Source organism: Erpetoichthys calabaricus, chromosome 14 (genome assembly GCF_900747795.2).
Source record: "Erpetoichthys calabaricus chromosome 14, fErpCal1.3, whole genome shotgun sequence".
Classification (NCBI taxonomy): Eukaryota; Metazoa; Chordata; class Cladistia; order Polypteriformes; family Polypteridae; genus Erpetoichthys; species Erpetoichthys calabaricus.
In genome coordinates this window covers 100026879-100050390 of record NC_041407.2, presented here as the reverse complement: position 1 = coordinate 100050390, position 23512 = coordinate 100026879, and the positions used below count along the sequence as shown (strand labels likewise).

Here is a 23512-nt window from a genome sequence, read left to right as displayed (position 1 = left end):
CTCCTTCTTCTTTCGGCTGCTCCTGTTAGGGGTCACCACAGCGGATCATCTTCTTCTATATCTTTCTGTCCTCGTCATCTTGTTCTGTCACCCCCATCACCTGCATGTCTTCTCTCACCACATCCATAAACCTTCGCTTAGGCCTTCTACTTTTTCTCTTGCCTGGCAGCTGTATCCTTGGCATCCTTCTCCCAATATACCCCTCATCTCTCCTCTGCACATCTCCAAACCAACGCAATCTCGCCTCTCTGACTTTGTCTCCAAATCGTCCCACCTGAGCTGACCCTCTAATGTCCTCATTTCTTATCCTGTCCATCCTCATAACACCCAATGCAAATCTTAACATCTTTAACTCTGCCACCTCCAGCTCTGTCTCCTGCTTTCTGGTCAGTGCCACCATCTCCAACCCATATAACATAGCTGGTCTCACTACCGTCCTGTAGACCTTCCCTTTCACTCTTGCTGATACCCGTCTGTCACAGATCACTCCTGACACTCTTCTCCACCCACTCCACCCTGCCTGCACTCTCTTTTTCACTTCTCTTCCACAATCCCTGTTACTCTGCACTGTTGATCCCAAGTATTTCAACTCATCCACCTTCACCAACTCTACTCCTCTCATCCTCACCATTTCACTGACCTCCCTCTCATTCACACACATGTATTCTGTCATGGTGGTCCTATTGACCTTCATTCCTCTCCTCTCATATCTCCACCTCTCCAGGGTCTCCTCAACCTGCTCTCTACTATCGCTACAGATCACAATGTCATCAGCAAACATTACAGTCCATGGGGACTCCTGTCTAATCTCGTCTGTCAACCTGTACATCACCATTGCAAACAAGCAAATTAAATTATTATACTGCTTACTTATAGGCGGTTTAGTAATGCAATAGGGATGGCCAAATAAGAAGGAAAACTATTTTGTAATAGTAAATTTTGTACAGAATGGGGGGTCTGAAAATTGAAAGTACACCTTGTGAGCAGGATTTAGGAGTCATAGTGGACTCGACAGTATCAACTGTCGGACAGCATCCAGAGGTCATTAAAGACGACTAACAGAGTTTCTGGTTATATAGTGCCTTGGCGTGTGGAGTACAAGTCCAACGAGGTTCTGCTCAAGCTTTATAACACACTGGTGAGGTGTCATCTGGAGTCCTGTGTGCAGTTTGGGTCTCCAGGCTACAAAAAGGACATAACAGCACTAGAGAAGGTCCAGAGAAGAGCGACAAGGCTGATTCAGGACTACAGGGGATGAGTTATGAGGGAAGATGAAAAGAGCCGAGCCTTTACAGTTTAAGTTAAAGAAGATTAAGAGGTGACGTGATTGAAGTGTTTAAAATTATGAAGGGAATTAGTGCAGTGATCGAGACGGTGACTTTAAAATGAGGTTATCAAGAACACGGAGACAAAGTTGGAAACTTGTAAAGGGGTGAATTTCGCACAAACATTAGGAGTTTTTTCTTTACACAGAGAACTACAGACACTTGGAATAAGTGACCGAGTCATGTAGTAGACAGTAAGACTTTAGGGACTTTCAAAACTAGACTTGATGTTATTTTAGAGGAATTCAGTGGACAGGACTGGCAAGCTTTGTTGGGCTGAATGGCCTGTTCTCGTCTAATGTTCTAGTAAGGACTGCAGTATCTTAACCAGTCCAAAGAGCACTTAAAACACGTGGGGGAAAGTACAATGGCAACTCATTTCAAAATATATACTTAACATTCACCACTTTAAATCGGTTCAGCATTGTGGGGGTGCCAAGTTGTCAGGACTCCACAGGGTGCCAGTCCATCAAGATTCATTTTATTCGTCACATGCACTTGTATACACATACAGTGTGCAGTGAAATGTAAGCCTGATTAGCTTAACAGACTCTATTAGAGAAATAATGTATCAGTAATAGATAATTAGGATACAGATACATAGAGAATATGATAGGGTTATTATATCAATAAGTTAAAAAAAATAGTTAAATTAGGTTTGAGCAACAGTGTCATTCATGTCCTGATTAAGACGTCTTACGACTTGAGGGTAGAAGCGCCTTTTAAGTCTCTCAGTTTTGGCTTTAAGACTACAGAAACTGCCTGATTTCGGTAGGCTGAACGGGCAGTTCATGGGCTGTGAAGGTTCTTTAATAATTTTAAATGCTCTGGTCTAACATCTCCTATTGTAAATGTCCTGTACTGGGTGCAGAGCACAACTGGTGAGACGCTTGGCTCTTTTAATCACTCTGTACTTTGTCAGCATGCCCATGTCGATCAAACACAGGAAGCTCTGCAGTCTACTTTGACTTTACGCTGTAGGAAGATAAGTAAATAAATCAAGGTAAATAACATTCAGTGTGGAGTTTATATAAGTAACCTATAAATGTTTTTTAGCTAAGTGGATGTAAGATACGCCCTGAGGCTGGCGCAAGAGTGAGGAGGGTCCCGCCCCCCCTCCCCTCAACCCGCTGGGTGTCTCTCAGATTAGCGCAAATATATTGCTCCAGCAAGTGAATTATGATTCTTAGTGCAATGAGAGAAATCACAAAATTAACCGGAATGTTCAAGAAAATTCTAGAAAAAAAAAAACAGATATAAAGCTGTTAAGTAGTTCTCTCGTTCGCTAGCTAAGAGGATGAAAGGTACTCTCCAAGGCTGGCGCGAGAGTAAGGAGGGTGCCACCCCCCCTCCCCTTGACCCACTGCATATCTCTCAGATTCATGCAAATAAATCAGTACCGCAAGCGAACAGTGATACTTTGTGCAATGAGAGAAGTCGCAAAATCAACTGGAGTGTTCAAGCAAATTCTAGAAAAAATCCATTAGTAGTTCTCTCGTGAAAACGGACAGACATGCGGACGGACGTTGGATTTTATTTATATATATATATATATTCTAAGTTGAATTTTTGGAGGATTTCAAAACTTTCCCTATACTTTTGTATATGAGAAAGTCAGGGTGGTCTAAAATGTCGAGATTCATCAAAATCGAATTTTTGGACAATTACAATAATTTCCCTATACTTTGTATATGAGAAAGTAACAATAACTGCGATAATAATACATTCAGTTTAGTTGATTCACGGTGACAAGAGGAACCCTGAATGAATCAGATGACAGAGACGTTTAGTAACAATTATGCCAGATGGCAGCACCTCTGCTTTCTGATGTGGGTGAGCTCTGATCAGAGTGGCGAGAGATGGGCTCAGTGTTACATCAAATTCGGGGTACTCGTTGATCGGTGCTAATTTTTCCCAGTAGCTACAGCCGATTACAAGACATTATGACTGCTGGCTCATTGAACACCTGTACGTTTTTACGAAACCCTAGAGTTGCACGGAACATGATTTAAGAAACGCTCGGCTACAACTACTGCTTGGTGTCCAAGCAAGTCATGTTTTACAAAACTTGGTTCAAATCAAATCATCCCCCACCCATGAAAGAGAGAGCTAGGCCAACAGAGTAAAACTTTAATAGTAGGAAGAATAAATAAATATAAATATAGAATAAAAATTGGAAGAGAATCTGCTTCCTCGATTTAAATGCTTCTTCTAAAATGTTATTGATTAGTTCCTGCCAGGTTTTTGAAAAAGTTTTGCACAGATCCTCTATGTGAGAATTTGATTTTTTACCCCCCAATTTCAAATAGTATATAACATCAGTTACTCACTGACTTATAAGAGGTGGGCTAGGATTCCTTCAGTTGAGCAAGATAAGTCTGCGTGCCAATAGTGAAGTAAAGGCCATTAGTTTGTTTGTCCTTCTCCACTTTAAGCCCCTCTGGGAGCCCACCAAACATTGATTAGGAGGAATTGGGATTCCAAGGCTGTCTGAAAGGCATTTAAAGTACACACTCGGAATGTGTGGCCCAGTGAGGCTGGAGCTCGACTGAAAGGTTTGCAGGTTGGCTCTTTCACTGGAAACATTCTGGACAATTTTAAACAAAAAGAGAATGCGCTCGATAGATAATTTTAACTTGAATAATTGTATGCTTTGCACATATGGAGCTCGATTGAATCCTGTGCATGGCTGCCTTCCACTCCTTTTCTGAAATGTTGAGCGAGAGATCCTTTTTCCCAATTGATGTCCATTCCTCATTTTGCACACTGAGTTTTGCCTTCAGGTACAGTAAAATCTGTATGAGCAAACGCATTATAGGTGTGAATGGTCTGAAGTGGACATTGGCGTAGACGGAATAATTTACATTAAGGCAATTTAGATAAATGTACCGCTAGCACCTTCAAAATGTTCAGCCCCGGCGACAGGATGCAGACAGCGCGCCTCGTCCTGGGTAAGTCTTGGCGTACTAGTTAAGACCGCACAACGCGTACGGAGTGCTGATTTTAGAGCCATGTATTGGAGGGATGTCTGCAAGTTACTGTTTCACACAGTAGGTTCCTTAGCAGAAAAATATTTTAAATGTCTTCACTAGTTCGAATGGCGTAAATGCCAAAAGTGAGTCTACTTCGTTGGGCAAGGCCCTTTATCTACAGTCGGTCCGTCCTGGGTATGACGTTAATCTGCATCCAGACCTTCCAACCTGCAGGGAAAAACCTGGGGGTTGGTGGGGGAATTGGCACTCCAGCCACCATAAAAAAACTCCCACTGGTTCCACTCCTTCTGAGCTAGTGTGGTACTGAGGTGTCACCCCTTGCATGGCTGCACTCGGGTCCTAATCTGGGATCCTAAGTTGGTTTGTCATGTGGTGGGTGCAGCAATGCTCTGTATCAGCGCCTGCTCCTAACCTCCTCTCCTCTCTCACTTTCTACTGCTTTGAGTTATAAATAATAAAATATGAATGGAAAAATGACAGCAGCTTGTGATTCTGAGTTATGCTCCCGTCAGACATGGGCTTGTGATTTGAGCTGCTGAGCATTACAGTGTCTTGTGGAAATAAGTCATTGAATGTTCCCCCTGGGCCTTATCACTTACCCTGCGCTGCATTCAAGCCAAAGCCGCTTATAGAGAAATGTTGAAGATGTCTCTCTCAGTGCGAGTGAAAGGATTTTTTTTTTCTTGAACAAAGTTAACATGATAGATTTTTTTTTATATAAGAATGTTTTGTTTTAATGTTGGAAGTTTTGTCCAAATGGATTTGTTGCCTATTTAGTCTTAAACTGCTGAAGGTGACGGGTCATCGAGTCACATGGAGGGAGTGTTGAGGACCAAAATGGCTGCTTTGTCATCTGGAGCTTTGTCTGTAAGTTGAGCCATGAGGAGATTCCTTCTTTTTAGTTTTTACTTTTGTAGTCCATCCAGCCATCTTTAAAAACGGATTTAACCTGAGTTGGCTCATGGGGAGGCTGGAGCCTATCCCAGCAAGCATGAGGCACAAGGCTGGAACCACCCCTGGATAAGGCGCCAGGCAATCGCAGGATTTTGGTAGTCTGTATCCCAAACTGTGCACTTTATATGACTGCTTCTCTTAAGGTTGTCATATCTTATTTATTTACTTTGACCTGCTGCCTTGTGTCTGCAGACAGTGGATATCAGCTTAATGTTTGGACCACCCTACATTTTCATATTGTACCTCTGAAGTTTTCATATGTGCTCAGTGGCCTCCATACTGTTTTAGGTACGCCTGGACTTTTAACACAAACCTCCTGCTCCTCCAAGCAGAGCATCAAATGGCTGCAACTTGGTATACCCAGTAGCATGCGATGCCGACACAGTTATAAGAGTTTGATTGTGGATTGCAGACATCCTGACAGTAGAGAGAGGCAGCATGAGGTGTTGCATGCGTAAGTATGGGTGGAGTGGTGGCTCTGAGGCTAAGGATCTGCGCTGGTATCCTGAAGGTTGCCGGTTCGAATCCCCGTCACTGCCAAAGGAGATCCTACTCTGCTGGGCCCTTGAGCAAGACCCTTAACCTGTAATTGCTCCAGGGGCGCTGTACAATGGCTGACCCTGCGCTCTGACCCCAAGGGGTATGCGAAAACTAACAAATTTCTAATACGAGAAATCGTATAAGGTAAAATAAAGAACAAAAAAAAAAAAAAGTAAGCTGTGCTCATTTTGTCTGCTAGTTTGGCTTCGGTCTGTTCAGATGTTTAACTTACTGTGTGCCAGCAGGTGGCATCGGTGTGCAAACTAAAGCACACATGGTGGGAGTGGAACACCCAGGATCAAAGTTTTAGGTTGTAAACTAGTCTGTCTTATCTATAAAGCCCCATAGAGCAACTCTGCAAAATTTGGTTCAGATAAGTTAAAGGGTGTAGGATTATATAGGGAACATATAGACAGATATTTTATACATATAGGTCTATGTATCATTCATATATATATATATATAATATAGAGAGAGAGATACTATATAATAAAACACTAAGGTCTATGTGTCCAGTCCCTCTAAGCAACCTCATTGGTCAGTTTGGCTTTGGTAACATGACAAAAGAGGAAGTACCAACTTTAGACGCATGAGGAGGAGTCAATAACAACAACAACAACATTTATTTATATAGCACATTTTCATACAAAAAGTAGCTCAAAGTGCTTTACATAATGAAGAGAAGAAAAATAAAAGACAAAATAAGAAATTAAAATAAGACAACATTAATTAACATAGAAAGGAGTAAGGTTTTACATTTATACAGCATTTATATACTTTACATTTTATATATTTATATATTCTCACTACTCAAAGCGCTCTCCACACAGGGAGGACCCGGGGAGCGAACCCACAATCTCCTTACTGCAAAGCAGCAGCACTACCACTGCGCCACCTGCGAGGATAAAAAGGCTTATGAGGCACACTAAGAGAGTTGCCTTCAAAGACAGCAAGTTTAAAAGCAGACCGGAGGTGAGAAAGGCGCCTCGAGAACAATGACAGAGAATGAGAAGCAGACTTGAGATGGGGAGCACCGGAGAAAAACGTTCAGACACAAGCAAATACAGAGGAAAGATGCTGAAAGTACTTGTAGGGCTAGAGATAGCAAATACTTTTTAATTATTCTATTATGTAGATATGTGTGTATATATATGTGTGTGTGTATATGTATGTGTTTATATATATATATATATATATATATATTGGTTGAAATAGTTTACTGTCAAATAATGCAAAGAGTACGCGACACGTGTTTCGCCCTAATTCTGGGCTCATCAGGCGTACACACTCACTGCACCCCACCCCCCCACCCCCTCTCAGGGAATTGAACCTCGGGCGTCAGCGCCAGAGGCGAAGCCTCTAATGTTGCATGAACCACACGCCGTGGCGCAACGTGAGTGTGTACGCCTGATGAGCCCAGAATTAGGGCGAAACACGTGTCGCGTACTCTTTGCATTATTTGACAGTAAACTATTTCAACCATTCTATGATCTGCTTCTTGCAACTGAAATGAGGGCACCGTGGCGGATGTTAGCTGACTTGCTGACCAACCACAAGCGTTACCTGGTAGGTAACCACCCATACAATCAGATTGTGACACAGACTACAAATGCAATGAATATATATATATATATATATATATATATATATATATATATATATATATATATATATATATATATATATACACACACTAGGGTGCTTTGCCCCCCTGCTTGCTTTGCTAACCCAGCCCCTCCCATTATCTGTCCCCCAAACGCGCTACAATACAACCACTTGCATTGTCATTGGCGTGGGCTGAACGCACACTGAAGAAATGCGGTCTGATCAGCTGCTGTGTTTCTGCTGCCGAGCTGCGTGTTCTGCTTGTCGCGCTGCGCGTCGATCATTTAAAAGCCTGTACAGCAGCTGCCTTGTCTCGCATGACGTTAAGGTGTCTCTCGCTGGATGTCAGATTGTCTTCTGAGAAGATCACATATCGTCTCCTTCCAAGCCTTTTTTTTTATAATAGATATGTATATATCTTTTGTATGTATGTGTGTATATATCTTTTCCTCTTGCTTGGCAACTCTGTCCTTAAAACCCTTCTCCCAATATACCCAGCATCTCTCCAAACCAACGCAATCTCACCTCTCTGACTTTGTCTCTCAACTGTCCAACCCTTCCACTATTTAGAAAAAAAATGCTATGGTTCTGTCCTTTTGTGCTGCTTTGCTTTTACAATCTCAATACGCACTCTGAGCCTGTCAACAGAGGACAACTCAATACAAGAATACGCTGATTTGAACAAATACTGGCCTTTACTCAGTTAATATCCATCTTGTATTGTGCCATTTATATTATCACTTCCCATGAGAAGAAAACTTGCAGTTCTCTGTAACCACCAAGATTAACTCAAGGGTTCTTATCCTGCCTTCATTATACTGATTTATTTATTTATTTTAATGCATTTCTGTTATGAATTCCTAGACTTGGCTCAGTTCTTCCAGGAAAAACAGAACAGAAAAAGAGAGCAGGCATTCCCCATTATTGTGGTGAGCTTGCAGCCCCTTAGTTTGTGCCTATTGTGGACAGGTAGGCCCCATTTTTTTAACCTTTAACATTCTTTTATACTCCCCCCCCCCCCCCCCCCCCCCCCCCCAATCAGGAATTTTTTTTTAAATAAATTCACCTGAGAGGCTGATTACACTTTTCTCTTACTAATCTGTATTAGTTTGCGTATACACATTTTTGTTAACTCTCACTGTTTGTTGTTTTTTTTTATTTTGTAGAGAAGCAGAAGATTTCAAAGAGCAAGGAAATGCCTTCTACGTGAGGAAAGATTATTCAGAAGCATTTAACTTCTATTCAAAAGCTATAGGTAAGAGAGAGGCATGTATGCCAGAAGGGGATCCTACTCTGTTGGGCCTTTAATCTGAAAATTGCTCCCCAGGTGCTCCGCCCCCCCCAAAAGGTCATACAAAAAGACAATTTCCCCTTGGAGATCAACAAAGTATATTGAATCAAAATCCCAAAAAAATGTGGCTGGTTTTCTCATGTGGCAAGTATAAGAGCCAGTAGTGCAGGGGTCCCCAACTCCGGTCCTGGAGGGCCACAGTGGCTGCAGGTTTTCATTCTAACCATTTTCTTAATTAGTGGCCTGTTTTTGCTGCTAATTAACTTATTCTGAATTAATTTTAATTAAATTGTTATTGAAGACTCAGACCCCTTAATTGTTTCTCTTTCCTTAATTAGCAGCCAAACAATAATGAGATACAAAATGAAGCAGTTGGAGCAAAGGTGGGTTGAATGGCTTGCTCAGGATCATACCGTGAGAGTCAGTGCCCTGTTAAGACCTACTGTGGGGCACTGAAACCACCCAAGGCTCAATACTAAATCAGGATTGAAATGGTGTTCTTAAGGAAAGGTTGACATGTAGTGCATTATACCAAGTCCTGTAGCAGGGGAGTCAAACTCCTGTCCTAGAGGGCCACAGTGGCTGCAAGTTTTCATTCTAACCATCTTCTTAATTAGTGAGCCGTTTTTGCTGCTGATTAACTCATTTTGCCTTAGATTTAATTGATGTGACTCAGACCCCTCAGTTGTTGTTTCTTTTTCCTTAATGAGTAGCCAAACAATAATGAGACACAAAACAAGCCACCACATGACCAGCTCACCTGAAAATACAGAAAGGTGAAGGTCTTGGCCATGTTGGTCTGCTCAGGTCACCAAAACATCTTGACGGTGGTCTTAGAAAAAGCAGAAAAATCAACAGTCTGCTGTGGCAGTACGAGAGTAGCAACAAGTCACGATATTCAATAACAGCAAGAATTGGCTTCTCATTAAGAAACTGGTTGAAGTGAAATTGGCTGGAGTTTGACGTTCCAGTTTAGCTGGTCATCTGTCTGCTCGTTTCACATCTCATTTCTGTTTGGCTGCCATTTAATGAAGAAACGAATCAATTCAGAGGACCAAATCCTTAAAATCAGGGCTATGAAAATGAAGGGAAAAGGAGTTCATGAGCAGCGAAAACTGGGCACTGATTAGGAATAAGGGTTAGAATGAAAACCTGCAGCCACTGCGGCCCACCAGGACTGGCATTCGACACCCCTGTCCTAGATGGTCTCCCATCCAAGTACTAGCTGGACCTGAACATGCTAAGCTTCAGGTGGGTGACCTCTTCTGAAGTTCAAGTGATATGGCTGCTGGCCATATTTCCTTAAACTGGAGAACTGTAGATAAATGAAAAAGAGGACAACCTTAATGATCTTCAAGTTCCGACAAGCTTGGTGGGACTGGGTGGCCTGTTCTCATTAAAACTGTTAACAATTTACAAACAACGAACATAACGCCTACAGTGGGGGGAAATAAGTATTTGATCCCCTGCTGAATTTGAAAGTTTGCTCACTTCCAAAAAAATGAACAGTCTCTAATTTTTATGGTAGTTTCATTTTAATGGAGAGACAGAATCGCCATCAGGCTGGACCTCCATGTATGATCGTGAGAAAGGTGAGGGATTAGCCCAAAACTACACAGGAGGAGCTTGTTAATGATCCGGAGCGGAGTGATCTCATGGAATGAGCAGAGAAACAGTCCCAAAGTATAATGTGTCCACCTCCTTGCTTGACTGTGGGGTTGATGTTCTTTGGGTCATACACAGCATTTCTCTTCCTTCAAACATGGCCGGTCGAGTTGATGCCAAAGAGCTCGGTTTTGGTTTCATCTGACCACAGCACTTTCTTCCAAGCATTCACTGAGTCTTTTAGATGTTCACTGGCAAACTTAAGACGGGCCTGTACATGTGCCTTCTTGACCAAGGTGACTTTGCGAGCGGCACAATGTGTTACCACTGGTGGTCTTGGCGACTGTGGTGGTCCCAACTGCCTTCAGATCATTAACAAGCTCCTCCTATGTAGTTTTGGGCTGATCCCTCACCTTTCTCATGATCATCCTCTCCCCATGAGGCAAGATCTTGTATGGAGCTCCAGCCCAAGGGTGATTGATGGCCATTTTATATTTCTTCCATTTCTGAATAATCACACAAACAGTTGTCACCTTCTCACCAAGCTTCTTACTGGTGATCTTGTAGCCCATTCCACCCTTGTGCAGGTCTTGTCCCTGACGTCCTCTGACAGCACTTTGGTGTTGTCCACAGTGGTGGAGAGGTTGGAATAAAAGAAATTGATTCTGTGGACAGGTGGGTTTTATACACATAACAAATTGAGATTAGGAGTATCTGGAATTGATTGTAATCCCAATCTGTTGTTGGAGATCAAATTCTTATTTCTCTCAATGACATGTAAATCAATTTATAACATTTATGTAATGTATTTTTTTTCTTGATTTTTAGTTGATATTCTGTGTCTCTCCATTTATGGCTTCATGCCAAGAAAGAGCACCACAGATGCAATATTTGCTCTGAGGGTGTTGATGGAAAAGTAGAGAGAAGCCCAGAAGGACTTGCATTGTGTCTTTGTGGACCTGGAGAAAGCAAATGACAGGGGGCCTGGAGAGGAGCTGTGGTATTGAATGAGGAAGTCTGGAGTGGCAGAGAAGTATGTAAGAGTGGCACAGGATATGTACGAGGGAAGTGTGACCGTGGTGAGATCTGCGGTAGGAGTGACGGAGGTGGGATTACATCAGGGATCGGCTCTGAGCCCTTTCTTATACCCAATGGTGATGGACAGGTTGACAGATGAGATTAGACAGGAGTCCCCATGGACTGTGATGTGTGCTGATGACATTGTGATCTGTAGCGATAGTAGGGAGCAGGTCGAGGAGACCCTGGAGATGTGGAGATATGCTGTGGGGAGAAGAGGAGAGGAATGCAGCTCAGTAGGACCACCACAACAGATTACATGCGTGTGACTGGGAGGAATGGTGAGGATGCAGGGAGTAGAGTTGGTGAAAGTGGAGGAGTTTAAATACAGAGTAACGGGGATAGTGGAAAAGAAGTGAAGAAGAGAGTGCAGGCAGGGTGGAATGGGTGGAGAAGTGTGTCAGGAGTGATTTGTGACAGACTGGTATCGACAGGAGTGAAAGGGAAGATCTACTATCTATCTATCTACAGGACGGTAGTGAGACCAGCTATGTTATATGGACTGGAGACCGTGGCACTGACTAGAAAGCAGGAGACAGAGCTGGAGGTGGCAGAGTTAAAGATGCTAAGATTTGCACTGGGTGTGACGAGGATGGACAGGATTAGAAATGAGGACATTAGAGGGTCAGCTCAGGTTGGACAGTTGGAAGACAAAGTCAGAGAGGTGAGATTGTGTTGGTTTGGACATGTGCAGAGGAGAGATGCTGGGAATATTTGGAGAAGGATGGTAACGATAGAGCTGCCAGGCAAGAGGAAACGAGGAAGGCCTAAGAGAAGGTTTATGGATATGGTGAGAGACGACATGCAGGTGATGTGGGTGACAGAACAAGATGACAGGGACAGGAAGAGATGATCCACTGTGGCAACCCCTAACGGGAGCAGCCGAAAAAAAGAGAATATTCTGTCTCTCTTCATTAAAATGAAACTACCATAAAAATTAGAGACTGTTCATTTCTTTGTAAGTGAGCAAACTTACATATTCAGCATGGGATCAAATCCTTATTTCCCCCTCTGTATATCCATGTGACAGATTTCTGTAAACATCTGTTAGATGACAAAACCAAAATGACGCACAAAAAAGACAAATTAGGCAGAGAAGTCATTTCTGACAGTAGTCTAGATTTAGATCTTCAGTTTGTTCCTGGGTGAAAACCTGCCACTACTGTGGCTTTCCAGGTCAAATTTGACAGCCTTTGCGGACGTCGGTATTTCGCTAAGAGCTGAACACAACATGGGGCATCTGCAGCAAGCCCACTGATGATCCAAAATGTCAAAAGAAAATCCTTGCCTCTGTTTTATGAAGCATCTTTTGTCGTATGTATTACCTTTAAAATGATTTCCATGAGCCATACAAGTTCACTGGTATGCCATTAGAGTTGAGGGTCACTTGAGGCCATTACAAATACCAGAAGGGGATTCCACATCCTGATGGTCTACTGTGCCACTTGGCAGTTCTCTCTTCACCGCCAAATGCAATCCCAGTGTTAATTGCATCTGTTTTTTATGCTTGAAACACTTTTTGTTTTTCAGATTCATGTCCCAGGAATGCCAGTTATTATGGAAACCGGGCTGCCACCCTAATGATGCTGGGTCGCTTCCGCGATGCACTTGAAGATGCACAGCAGGCTGTCAGGCTGGATGACACATTTGTGAAGGTAGTGGTCCAGTGGTCTGTCTGTGGAGTCCTGAGTGAGGTTCTCGCTATGTGTGTGTGTGTGTGTGTGCGTGTCTGACTAGCTGCCTTCATGTTGTCGCAAGTTTGTCTTGAACAAAATAACTTTGCTGTGTCATTTCAGGGTCATCTTCGGGAAGGCAAGTGCCATTTGTCACTGGGTAATGCCATGGCAGCAACCCGCTGTTTCCAGAAAGTCCTTGAAATGGAGCCCGATAATGTACAGGCACAGCAGGAGGTAAGCCCACTGATGTTCGGTGTCAAAATGACTCAAGTCTAGATAACAGAAAAGGATTTCCTTACCACACTTACGGCCATGTTGATTGAAGGGTTTCATGCTGTGAACACAATGCCATGCATGGTCTGAATTCTGCTCTGTTGTATTCTTGCCCTACCACTCGGTAATTCGTCTCCTTAATGTTTTCTGAATTCACAAAAAATCGGGACAGGAGTATTTCGGAGCCAAAGCCTATCCTTATTTTGGGGGGGGGGGGGGGGGAGCTGTAAGGTGGGAACAAAACCTGGACAGGGCTTGAGGACGCATCCCCACTTACAGTCATATAAAAATGTTTGGGAACCCCTCTTAATTCTTTGGATTTTTGTTTCTCATTGGCTGAGCTTTCAAAGTAGCAACTTCCTTTTAATATCTGACATGCCTTATGGAAACAGTATTTCAGCAGTGTCATTAAGTTTATTGGATTAAGAGAAAATATGCAATATGCATCATAACAAAATTAAACAGGTGCATAAATGTGGGCACCCCAACAGAGATATGACATCAATACTTAGTTGAGCCTCTAGACGCTGTCCTCCTGTAGCCTTTGATGAGTGTCTGGATTCTGGATGGAGGTATTTTTGACCATTCTTCCATACAAAATCTCTCCAGTTCAGTTCATTTTGATGATTGCCGAGCATGAACAGCTGCTTCAAATCATCCCATAGATTTTCGACGGTATTCAAGTCAGGGGACTGTGATGGCCATTCCAGAACATTGTACTTCTCCCTCTGCATGAATGCCTTTGTAGATTTCCAACTGTATTTTGGGTCATTGTCTTGTTGGAATATCCAACCACTGCATAACTTCAACTTTGTGACTGATGCTTGAACATTATCCTGAAGAATTTGTTGATATTGGGTTGAATTCATCTGACCCTCGACTTTATCAAGGGCCTCAGTCCCTGAACTAGCCACACAGCCCACCCCACAGCATGATGGAACAGTAGGTAGCAGGTGTTTTTCTTGGAATGCGGTGTTCTTCTTCCGCCATGCAACGCGCTTTTTGTTGTGACCAAATATCTCAATTTTTGTCTCATCACTCCAAAGCACTTTGTTCCAAAATGAATCTGGCTTGTCCAAATGAGCATTTGTGACTCTGTTTGTGGTGTGAGTGCAGAAAGGGCTTCTTTCTCATCACCCTGCCATACAGATGTTCTTTGTGCAAATTGTGCTGAATTGTAGAGCGATGTACAGATACACCATCTGCAGTGAGATGTTCTTGCAGGTCTTTGGAGGTGATCTGTGGGTTGTCTGTAATCATTCTCACAATCCTGCGCATATGCCGCTCCTGTATTTTTCTTGGCCTGCCAGAAAAAGCAGTCCGGTGCCTCTAAGATTCAAGAGACGGTGATTTATTTATTTTTTTAGTGGAGATTCCAGGGATGCACCCAGCCTTGGCCCGACCTTCACATACTCACAAACAGAGACAACAAGCCAACGGAAATAAAATAGCAAATAAAGAATGTATTAACACTAATAATGGAAACAACGTTACCACCCCTGTTCCCCTTACGGTGATTATACATTAAATACAACAATGCACAAACAAAACGCACACAGTAAAGTCCATGTAAAACGGCAATGGATGAAATGTAATGATGAAAATAGATAGTCCAGAGATCCGCATGTTGAATGGGAATGTAAAGATAGTCCTACCGCTAGTTCCTGAAATGGTGAAGACTGGTTTAGGAGCGCTCCTTTCTTCTCAGGATGGCCATAAATCTCCAGACAGTCCTCAAGTAACCGGCAGACAATCCAGACCCCAACCAAGAAACGATCCAGGACAAAATGAATAAGCACAGGTAACCCAACAGAAGGCAGGCAGACAGACAGGAACTTCCATCCATCCATTTTCCAACCCGCTGAATCCGAACACACGGTCACGGGGGTCTGCTGGAGCCAATCCCAGCCAACACAGGGCACAAGGCAGGAACCAATCCCGGGCAGGGTGCCAACCCACCGCAGGACACACACAAACACCAAGCACACACTAGGGCCAATTTAGAATTGCCAATCCACCTAACCTGCATGTCTTTGGACTGTGGGAGGAAACCGGAGCGCCCGGAGGAAACCCACGCAGACACGGGGAGAACATGCAAACTCCACGCAGGGAGGACCCGGGAAGCGAACCCAGGTCTCCAGGTCTCCCAACTGCGAGGCATCAGTGCTACCCACTGCACCACCATGCCCCAGACAGGAACTTGAGACACAAAATAATATATATATAAAAAAATACTTTTTAAAAAACAACCTTATATTAAGTTAAAAAGTGTACTAAAAAGTTCAAAATAAGTCTCTCATACATCACTTGTAAAATAAAAGCGTGGGCACTTTTGCTAAGATTTTAAGAAGTGTTTTTTGAATGTTGATTGATGAAAAGTGCCCACGCTTTTATTTTACAAGTGATATATGAGAGACTTATTTTGAACTTTTTAGTACACTTTTTAACTTAATATAAGGTTGTTTTTTAAAAAGTATTTTTATATATATAATTTTCAACTTTTTAGTCTTGGGTTTGATTTAGTATAATTTTGTAATCAATATTTTAACACTTTAATATTTCTCACCGTTACTAGCGCCATCTATTGGTGAAATCTTGAACTATTCTTCATATGAAAATTTCATTTCTTAACATGGATTAATTGATCAATTCGTGAAACTGATTATTGATTCATGTATTGTCATCGGAAGTGAGTAAGTGTGCAAAATTTCAAGTCATTTGCACAATAGGAAGTGGGTTAAATATCAATTACAAGATTTGTACCAGACAACAAGCAGGTGACGTTAATATAAGCGTGGTACAGTGGAATCTTGAGATACGATCACCTCTGTATACGAGAAATTCAAAATACGAGGAAAGTATGAGCGAAAAATTCAGATCTAAATACGAGCATTGGCTCACGTAACGAGCCACGTGCCAGGCTGTGGGTATAGCTCGCAGCTTAGCGAGGGGGCGTGGTAGCAGTTGCGAGCCGCGATCTGCGGTGTCTGCATTTCTCACCTAAGTGCACAGGTAGGAAACTGCCCACATCCATGATTTGTCCTGTGGCTGATGGGCTGGGCAGGGTTGCTACCTGTCCTTTAAAATACGGAATCGTCCAGTATTTGAGAACGAAATTGCGCGTCCCGTTTTGAATCAATACGTATGCGTCCCTTATTTTTTTGTATTAAAAGTGGTAACCCTAGCAGCTGCCATGTCTTCCCCGCATATATAGAGAAGCGCGAGCCGGTTATGGGGGAGAAGAAGTAAAAGAAAAGAGAGGAGAGAGAACGGAGGTTGCAGGAGGAGGCAGGAATCCGCAGCAGTAGGAAGTCGGTGCGAGAGAGCGAGCGAGTACAGGCTCGTGTGTAGCTGAACAGGCGAGCCAAACAGCTGAAGCAGGACGGTGTAGAGAAGGTCAGCTGCATTAAGTGTCTCGCCTGTTGCAGAGCCCGCATGGGAGAAGCGGGTGAGACGCTAACAGAGAAGAAGCACCGGGGATTGTCATCTGTTTTTTGAAGACTGCTTCCTGTTGACGTTTTAACCTCGTGTTAAAGGATTGTTATTCTTATGTACTTTAAACCTCCACTTCACAACTGTTTTAAGGATTATTTATTTAAAGATTTATTGAATGCTCTACTGCACTTTGGACACCTGTTTTGATTCTTTTAATAATCAGTTATATTATTTACCAGTGTTATTTATTAAAGGTAGACTACAGTATATATAATTTATCAGTGTTATTTGTTAGGAAAAATGATTTTTATGTTAATATATTTGGGATGCAGAACGGATTAACTGGATTTCCATTATTTTCAATGGGGACGTTTGTTCTAGATACGAGAAATTCGCTATACAAGCTCAGTGCTGGAACGAATTAAACTCGTATCTAGAGGTTCCACTGTAATAATAAAATACAAAATACCTCTTTTCCTTTTGGTCATTGGCCCCTTTTTTAAAAGCCGTGCTGACCTCCTTTGACCCCAACAGCCCCTGCACCCTCAGTAGAAGACCAATCAGAGCCACTGCTGGGAGTTGCAGTTTCAAACTCTAGTAGCACCGCTACAAGGGGAGTTAATCGTGAAGTTCAAGCAGCCAAAATCGTGACATCTAATGCAATGACGATCACGTTAATTATAGTTTCAGCCAATAAACAAAGCCTGCTGCTAGATTCAGCCAATCGGATCAAACTTCCTGAGGATTCTTGCTGATTGTCACTTTCTGATTCTTTTGTGCAGCTGAGGAATTCCAGATCTGTGTGCGACTTTGAGAAGATGGCAGAGAGCGACTTTGACAAGCGGGATTTCAGAAAGGTAGTCTTTCTGCTTTGGTGTTTTGCATGCCAGGCAACACAGATTTTAGATTGCAGGTTTCTGTGCCAAGAAACCTTTCCTCTCTGCTGTGCCATGCCATAGAATCACATTTGTCTAATAAACCACTTGGTCCTCTGTGAGCATCAGTGAGCTGATTGTGTGTTGCACCCCCCTCCGTCATGTTTTGCAGGTGGTGTTCTGCATGGACCGGATTCTGGAGTTTGCCCCGTCATGTCACCGCTTTAAAATCCTGAAGGCAGAGTGCTTAGCATTGCTTGGCCGCTACCCAGAGGCACAGTCTGTAGCCAGGTAAGCACTGCTTAATCCTCTGTACTTGACATAACTCTGCATACGTCCAAGAGTGCTGGTGGTGGAAAGTAAAATGTCTCTGGGTAAAGGGCGCTTGGTGGCGGCAGTGCGTGCTGCTCAAGTTGACTGGTGGATGTGATGCACTTGTGTAATGACAGACGTGGGTTCATTTGTCATAAGCTTTCTGAAGAAGGGGCCTGCTTTGCCTTGAAAGCTTGCATATTGTAATCCATTCATTTAACCAAGAAAAGGTGCCATTTTGCTTCATGTCTCATTGCACCCATAATGGCTAACACTGAACATCACCTTACTGCATTTGCATTTATTTATTTGGCCGACACTTTTATCCAAAGCGACTCACAACATTTTTGAGACACAGTTGGTTCCATTTCTTTTCTTTATTCAGTTGGAGCACAGGCGGGTGAAGTGACGTGTTGTGGTGGTGGGATTTGAACCCACAACCTCGGGGCTTGATATCCATCCATTTTCCAACCCGCTGAATCCAAACACAGGGTCACGGGGGTCTGCTGGAGCCAATCCCAGCCAACACAGGGCGCAAGGCAGGGAACCAATCCCGGGCAGGGTGCCAACCCACTGCAGGACACACACACACACACACACACACCAAGCACACAGTAGGGCCAATTTAGAATCGCCAATCCACCTAACCAGCATGTCTTTGGACTGTGGGAGGAAACCCACGCAGACACGGGGAGAACATGCAAACTCCACGCAGGGAGGATTCGGGAAGCGAATCCGGGTCTCCTAACTGCGAGGCAGCAGCGCTACCACTGCGCCACCGTGCCAGTGCTTGATATCCAAAGCCTTAACCACTGGGCCACACCGCCTGCTACTAATAAGCGTTCTAGTATGGCATGTCTCTTTAATGTTGAACGAGTGCCTGCAGTTTCCTTCACATGTCAGCTATCCCCAAAATTTCCACTGTGAGTACAAATGAACAAAGATTTCCCATCATTCCAGGGAAGTCAATGATGGTGGCCTTTCTGATGTGGACTTGTCAAGTTCTGCAGTGTGATTTAGTGTTTCTCATTGCCTTGTCTGTCTTTTTAGTGATATCTTGCGTATGGACTCCACAAACGCCGATGCCCTCTATGTGCGTGGACTGTGCCTCTACTATGAAGACTGCATCGACAAAGCCGTGCAGTTTTTTGTCCAGGCGCTGAGAATGGCACCCGATCATGAGAAAGCTAGACTGGCCTGCCGAGTAAGTATGCCATGGCAAGGAGGAATCAAAACTTTTTTTTTTTTTTTATTCTAAAAAGTGTGATGTGATCAACTCGAATTAGTATTTAAGAATAACAAATTACAAGGCCCGTCTGAGCTTTTCACCCCCCCCCCCTTTTCAAAATATTTTCCTATTTTTCCATTGAATTGGGTCAGATTTTCACATGGGATCTTTTGATCATGGGAACCAGAATGAAAGAAGACTAATGCCTCATTCCCCAGAAGTTTAATGTGTGATGAATGAATTGAGCCTGACAAAGTTAACTTATTACCCTACAGCTACCAAAACACTGAACTGAGTCCTGTGTCCCCATTATAGAAATCTCAAACTTTGCCTGTCGGGGTTGAAAGTTGAGTTTCTATTTGTACAAGGTGAGCCAAAATGAAGTACAGTAGAGCCTCGCTTATCTGACATAAACGGACCGGTAGAACGACGGATAAGCGAAAATGTCGTATTAATGGGAGATGTTAAGAAAAAGCCTATCAAACATCAAACTATGTTATAATTTTACACATTACGAACCTAATAATCATGTTTTACAACAAAACAGAAAAAATGAACTGAAAAAATGAACTTAGTTACAGAATTGTCTGAAGTTAAATACAGTATGTACTGTACTTAAAAAGTTCAGTCCTGTGATGATTTAAAGAAATTTTTGATCGTAGTCTGCTTTCCTGATGAGTGCCGTTTCTTTGCTGCCAAGTCTCGCCTTCTTTGCAGCATCATTATGTTGATTCCTGTAGCTTCTTCTTGTTGCTTAATGTATTTAATTGCAGTTTCTAGACCCCTAACTCCGTCACTCATATAGTCAACATCCGTACAAGCATACAGTGATCCCTCGCTATATCGCGCTTCGCCTTTCGCGGCTTCACTCCATCGCGGATTTTATATGTAAGCATATTTAAATATATATCGCGGATTTTTCGCTGCTTCGCGGGTTTCTGCGGACAATGGGTCTTTTAATTTCTGGTACACGCTTCCTCAGGTGGTTTGCTCAGTTGATTTCATACAAGGGACGCTATTGGCAGATGGCTGAGAAGCTACCCAGCTTACTTTCTCACCTCTCTCTCTCTCTTGCGCTGACGTAGGGGGGTGTGAGCAGGGGGGCTGTTCGCACCCCTAGACGATACGGACGTTGCTACCTTCTGTGTGCAGCTGCTTCCTGAAGGACATGCTGCACGGTGCTTCGCATACTTAAAAGCTCAAAGGGCACGTATTGATTTTTGACTTTGTTTTTTTCTCTCTCTCTCTCTCTCTCTGTCTCTCTCTCTCTCTCTCTCTCCCTGCTCCTGACGGAGGGGGTGTGAGCTGCCACCTTCAACAGCTTTGTACCGGCGGTGCTTCGCATACTTAAAACAGCCCTATTTGATTGGTTTGCTTTTCTCTCTCTGACACGCACTCCTTTGAAGAGGAAGATATGTTTGCATTCTTTTAATTGTGAGACAGAACTGTCATCTCTGTCTTGTCATGGAGCACAGTTTAAACTTTTGAAAAAGAGACAAATGTTTGTTTGCAGTGTTTGAATAACGTTCCTGTCTCTCTACAACCTCCTGTGTTTCTGCACAAATCTGTGACCCAAGCATGACAATATAAAAATAACCATATAAACATATGGTTTCTACTTCGCGGATTTTCTTATTTCGCGGGTGGCTCTGGAACGCAACCCTTGCGATGGAGGAGAGATTACTGTATACTGTTTACTACAGCATTGTGACTGCGTGTGTGTGTGTGCTGTGACGTGCGAGTCCCCGTCTTGCACCCAAAAACACGAAGCTGAGTCTCAGTACTTTAGCAACACCAGCTTTATTCAGCTTGAAACAGCAACAGCGCGGTTATTTATTGTAGCGGGATCTGCCACTCTCCTATACACAGACACAGCAGTCGGGTAGAGTCATGGCCAAGTAGTACTGTGCCCTGCGCATTTATAGTGTTCCTTGTTCCTTGTATCACCCATCGACGGCAGGCGCCTATAGCATGTCCGCGATCTTTTCAGGTTCGCTTTTACGGAGAACTGCTACAGCGCTGGGAGACTGCGATTGCTTTGGGACGCTCTTCCGCGTGTCGTCCCGTTGGGTGGACTTCCACAAGAGTTTAGAAACTCACTCACACCAGCCATGATTCTTTTCAAAGGTAAAGTGCAGGTTAATTTGTTTTATGTATTTTTACTTTATATTTTGTATTAATCATTTTTATATGAATAGTTTTGGGTTGTGGAACGAATCATCTGAGTTTCCATTATTTCTTATGGGGAAATTCACTTTGATATACGAGTGCTTTGGACTGTGAGCACGTTTCCGGAACGAATTATGCTCGCAGACCGAGGTTCCACTGTAGTATGTGGTTCATATTGTGCAATGGAAAATTTGGCTTTCATCACAAACCACCAGAACCGTGACGATCAAAAAACTTCACTTTAGTGTCCTGTTTGCAGCACACTCATTCAGAACGGTTAAGGACCATCCAGGAGTTTTCCAAAAAAACGTGAAAAAATATCAGTGTTCTTCTTAAGGAGCAACAGCTTTCATAACAGGTGAACTCATCGTTACGGTTAGAAGCTGATTCACTGATGCTGTCTACAAACAGTAAATAACATGCCAGTTGCTTCCATAAAATGTACAGTACAATGTGGATATTGAAACACTGGGCCATTTTCAACATTCACTGGTGAAGAGCTGCAAGGCTGGCACGTCAAATTCAGAACCAGCTCCTCTGCCCTTCACAAGATGCCAACTGCCTGCCCGCAGTCCAGGACGCAAACAGAACAGTTTACCATCTACAAGGAACACAAAGCATAGGGAGTACGAGGAGACAGACCAGCACAAAAAGATGGTCCACTTCAACAAGGCTTGATTCACGTTGAATTTAGAAATAGAAACAAGCACCATCAGTTAGAGATTTATTAATAATTTGAACACATCCCTAGACTTTCAACATATCAATACTTTGACCACATCTCTAGTTTGAAGCCACTATCCTCCACTGAATCCCAATATTCTTAAGAAGTTGTATTCACTAATGCTAAATTTAATTGAGGAGTGTACGAGGCGAGACACAACGTGACGACATGCGGAAGAGCGTCCCAAAGCAATCGCAGTCTCCCAGCGCTGTCGCAGTTCGCTGTAAAAGCGAAATCAAAAAGATCGCGGACATGCTATAAGCGCCTGCCGTCACCAATGGGTGATACAAGGAACATTATAAATGCGCAGGGCACAGTACTACTTGGCCTCGACCCTGCCTGACTGCTGTGTCTGTGTATAGGAGAGCGGCCCTGTTGCTGTTTCAAGCTGAATAAAGCTGGTGTTGCTAAAGTGCTGAGACTTGGCTTTGTGTTTTGGGGTGCAAGATGGGGACTCGCACGTCACAGCACCCACACACACAGTCACAATGCTGTAGTAAACAGTATACGCTCGTATGGAAGTTGACTATATGAGTGAGGCACGCTGACTGAGATGGAGAATAGGAGACGAATACCCACAATCCCGCAGCGAGAGAGAGAGAAGAACCATCAGCTCAGTTGTGATCACATGACACTCAGCAGACAAAGCGTATACATACTACTCATATTGCAAGACCTCGCTCGTTTATCAAGTCAAAATTTATTAAAAATTTTAGCTCTTCTTGCAAAACACTCGTAAACCAAGTTACTCGCAAACCGAGGTTCCACTGTACTTTCTTTCTAGTGTGGTGGTCTTCTGGCTCAGGATATGAGGCACTCTACCACCATGAACTCTCCTAGAATTCTCAAGCAGTAGCTGCGTTTCTGTTAACCTCCTTAATGCGCATTTTGAAATTACAAAACAAACAAAAAAAAATTGGTATTGGAATCACGTGCATTTCAAAAATTGTAAAAAAAACTTGAGACGCTTGCTTGAGTTGTTTTTTTTTTTTTTTTCTTCAGGCAATTCGACAAATCAATAATTCACAAAAATGCAATGGACACACTTTTTTCGTGTTTAGGTCACATGACATGACATAAATTTTCAAGTAGCTGTACAAATGTGATGTGGCAAATCCAACAGCAACATGAGCACTAGCGGGTAACCCAACACAAATGTCCCTCATCGTTAATCTGCCGTTTGTGACCGCCTGCAGAACAGCAGATGCCTCGCCTTTCCTGCTAACATAATTCCGATACCCATCACTTGGTGCCATCGATTTGCACCACAAATTATATTGTGTATTTTAATTGCCTCCTGATTGAGCTCTGACATCTGCCCTGCCTCTTCCTCATCAGGTAAAGTGACGTTATCGCCTCATTAGTTTGGCACGTATGGCCTGACACACCCCACATGCACACCTGGGAACGCTGGTTTGGCTCGCACCGAA

At 43.2% G+C, this 23512-nt stretch overlaps 2 protein-coding genes across 2 annotated transcripts in view; one reads left to right on the top strand and one right to left on the bottom strand.

Moving 5' to 3' along the window:
• The window catches only part of nkiras2 (NFKB inhibitor interacting Ras-like 2), a 292782-nt gene that overhangs the window by 36902 nt on the left and 232368 nt on the right, over positions 1 to 23512 (bottom strand). The gene's annotated exons all lie outside the window — the stretch shown is intronic.
• Positions 1 to 23512, top strand: part of dnajc7 (DnaJ (Hsp40) homolog, subfamily C, member 7) — a 49782-nt gene that overhangs the window by 15007 nt on the left and 11263 nt on the right. Inside the window, exons 2-7 of the mRNA XM_028818716.2 lie at positions 8584 to 8672; positions 12921 to 13045; positions 13187 to 13300; positions 17557 to 17631; positions 17822 to 17940; positions 19012 to 19165. Coding sequence (XP_028674549.1) covers positions 8584 to 8672; positions 12921 to 13045; positions 13187 to 13300; positions 17557 to 17631; positions 17822 to 17940; positions 19012 to 19165 — 676 coding nt within the window. The remainder of the gene's footprint in view (positions 1 to 8583; positions 8673 to 12920; positions 13046 to 13186; positions 13301 to 17556; positions 17632 to 17821; positions 17941 to 19011; positions 19166 to 23512) is intronic.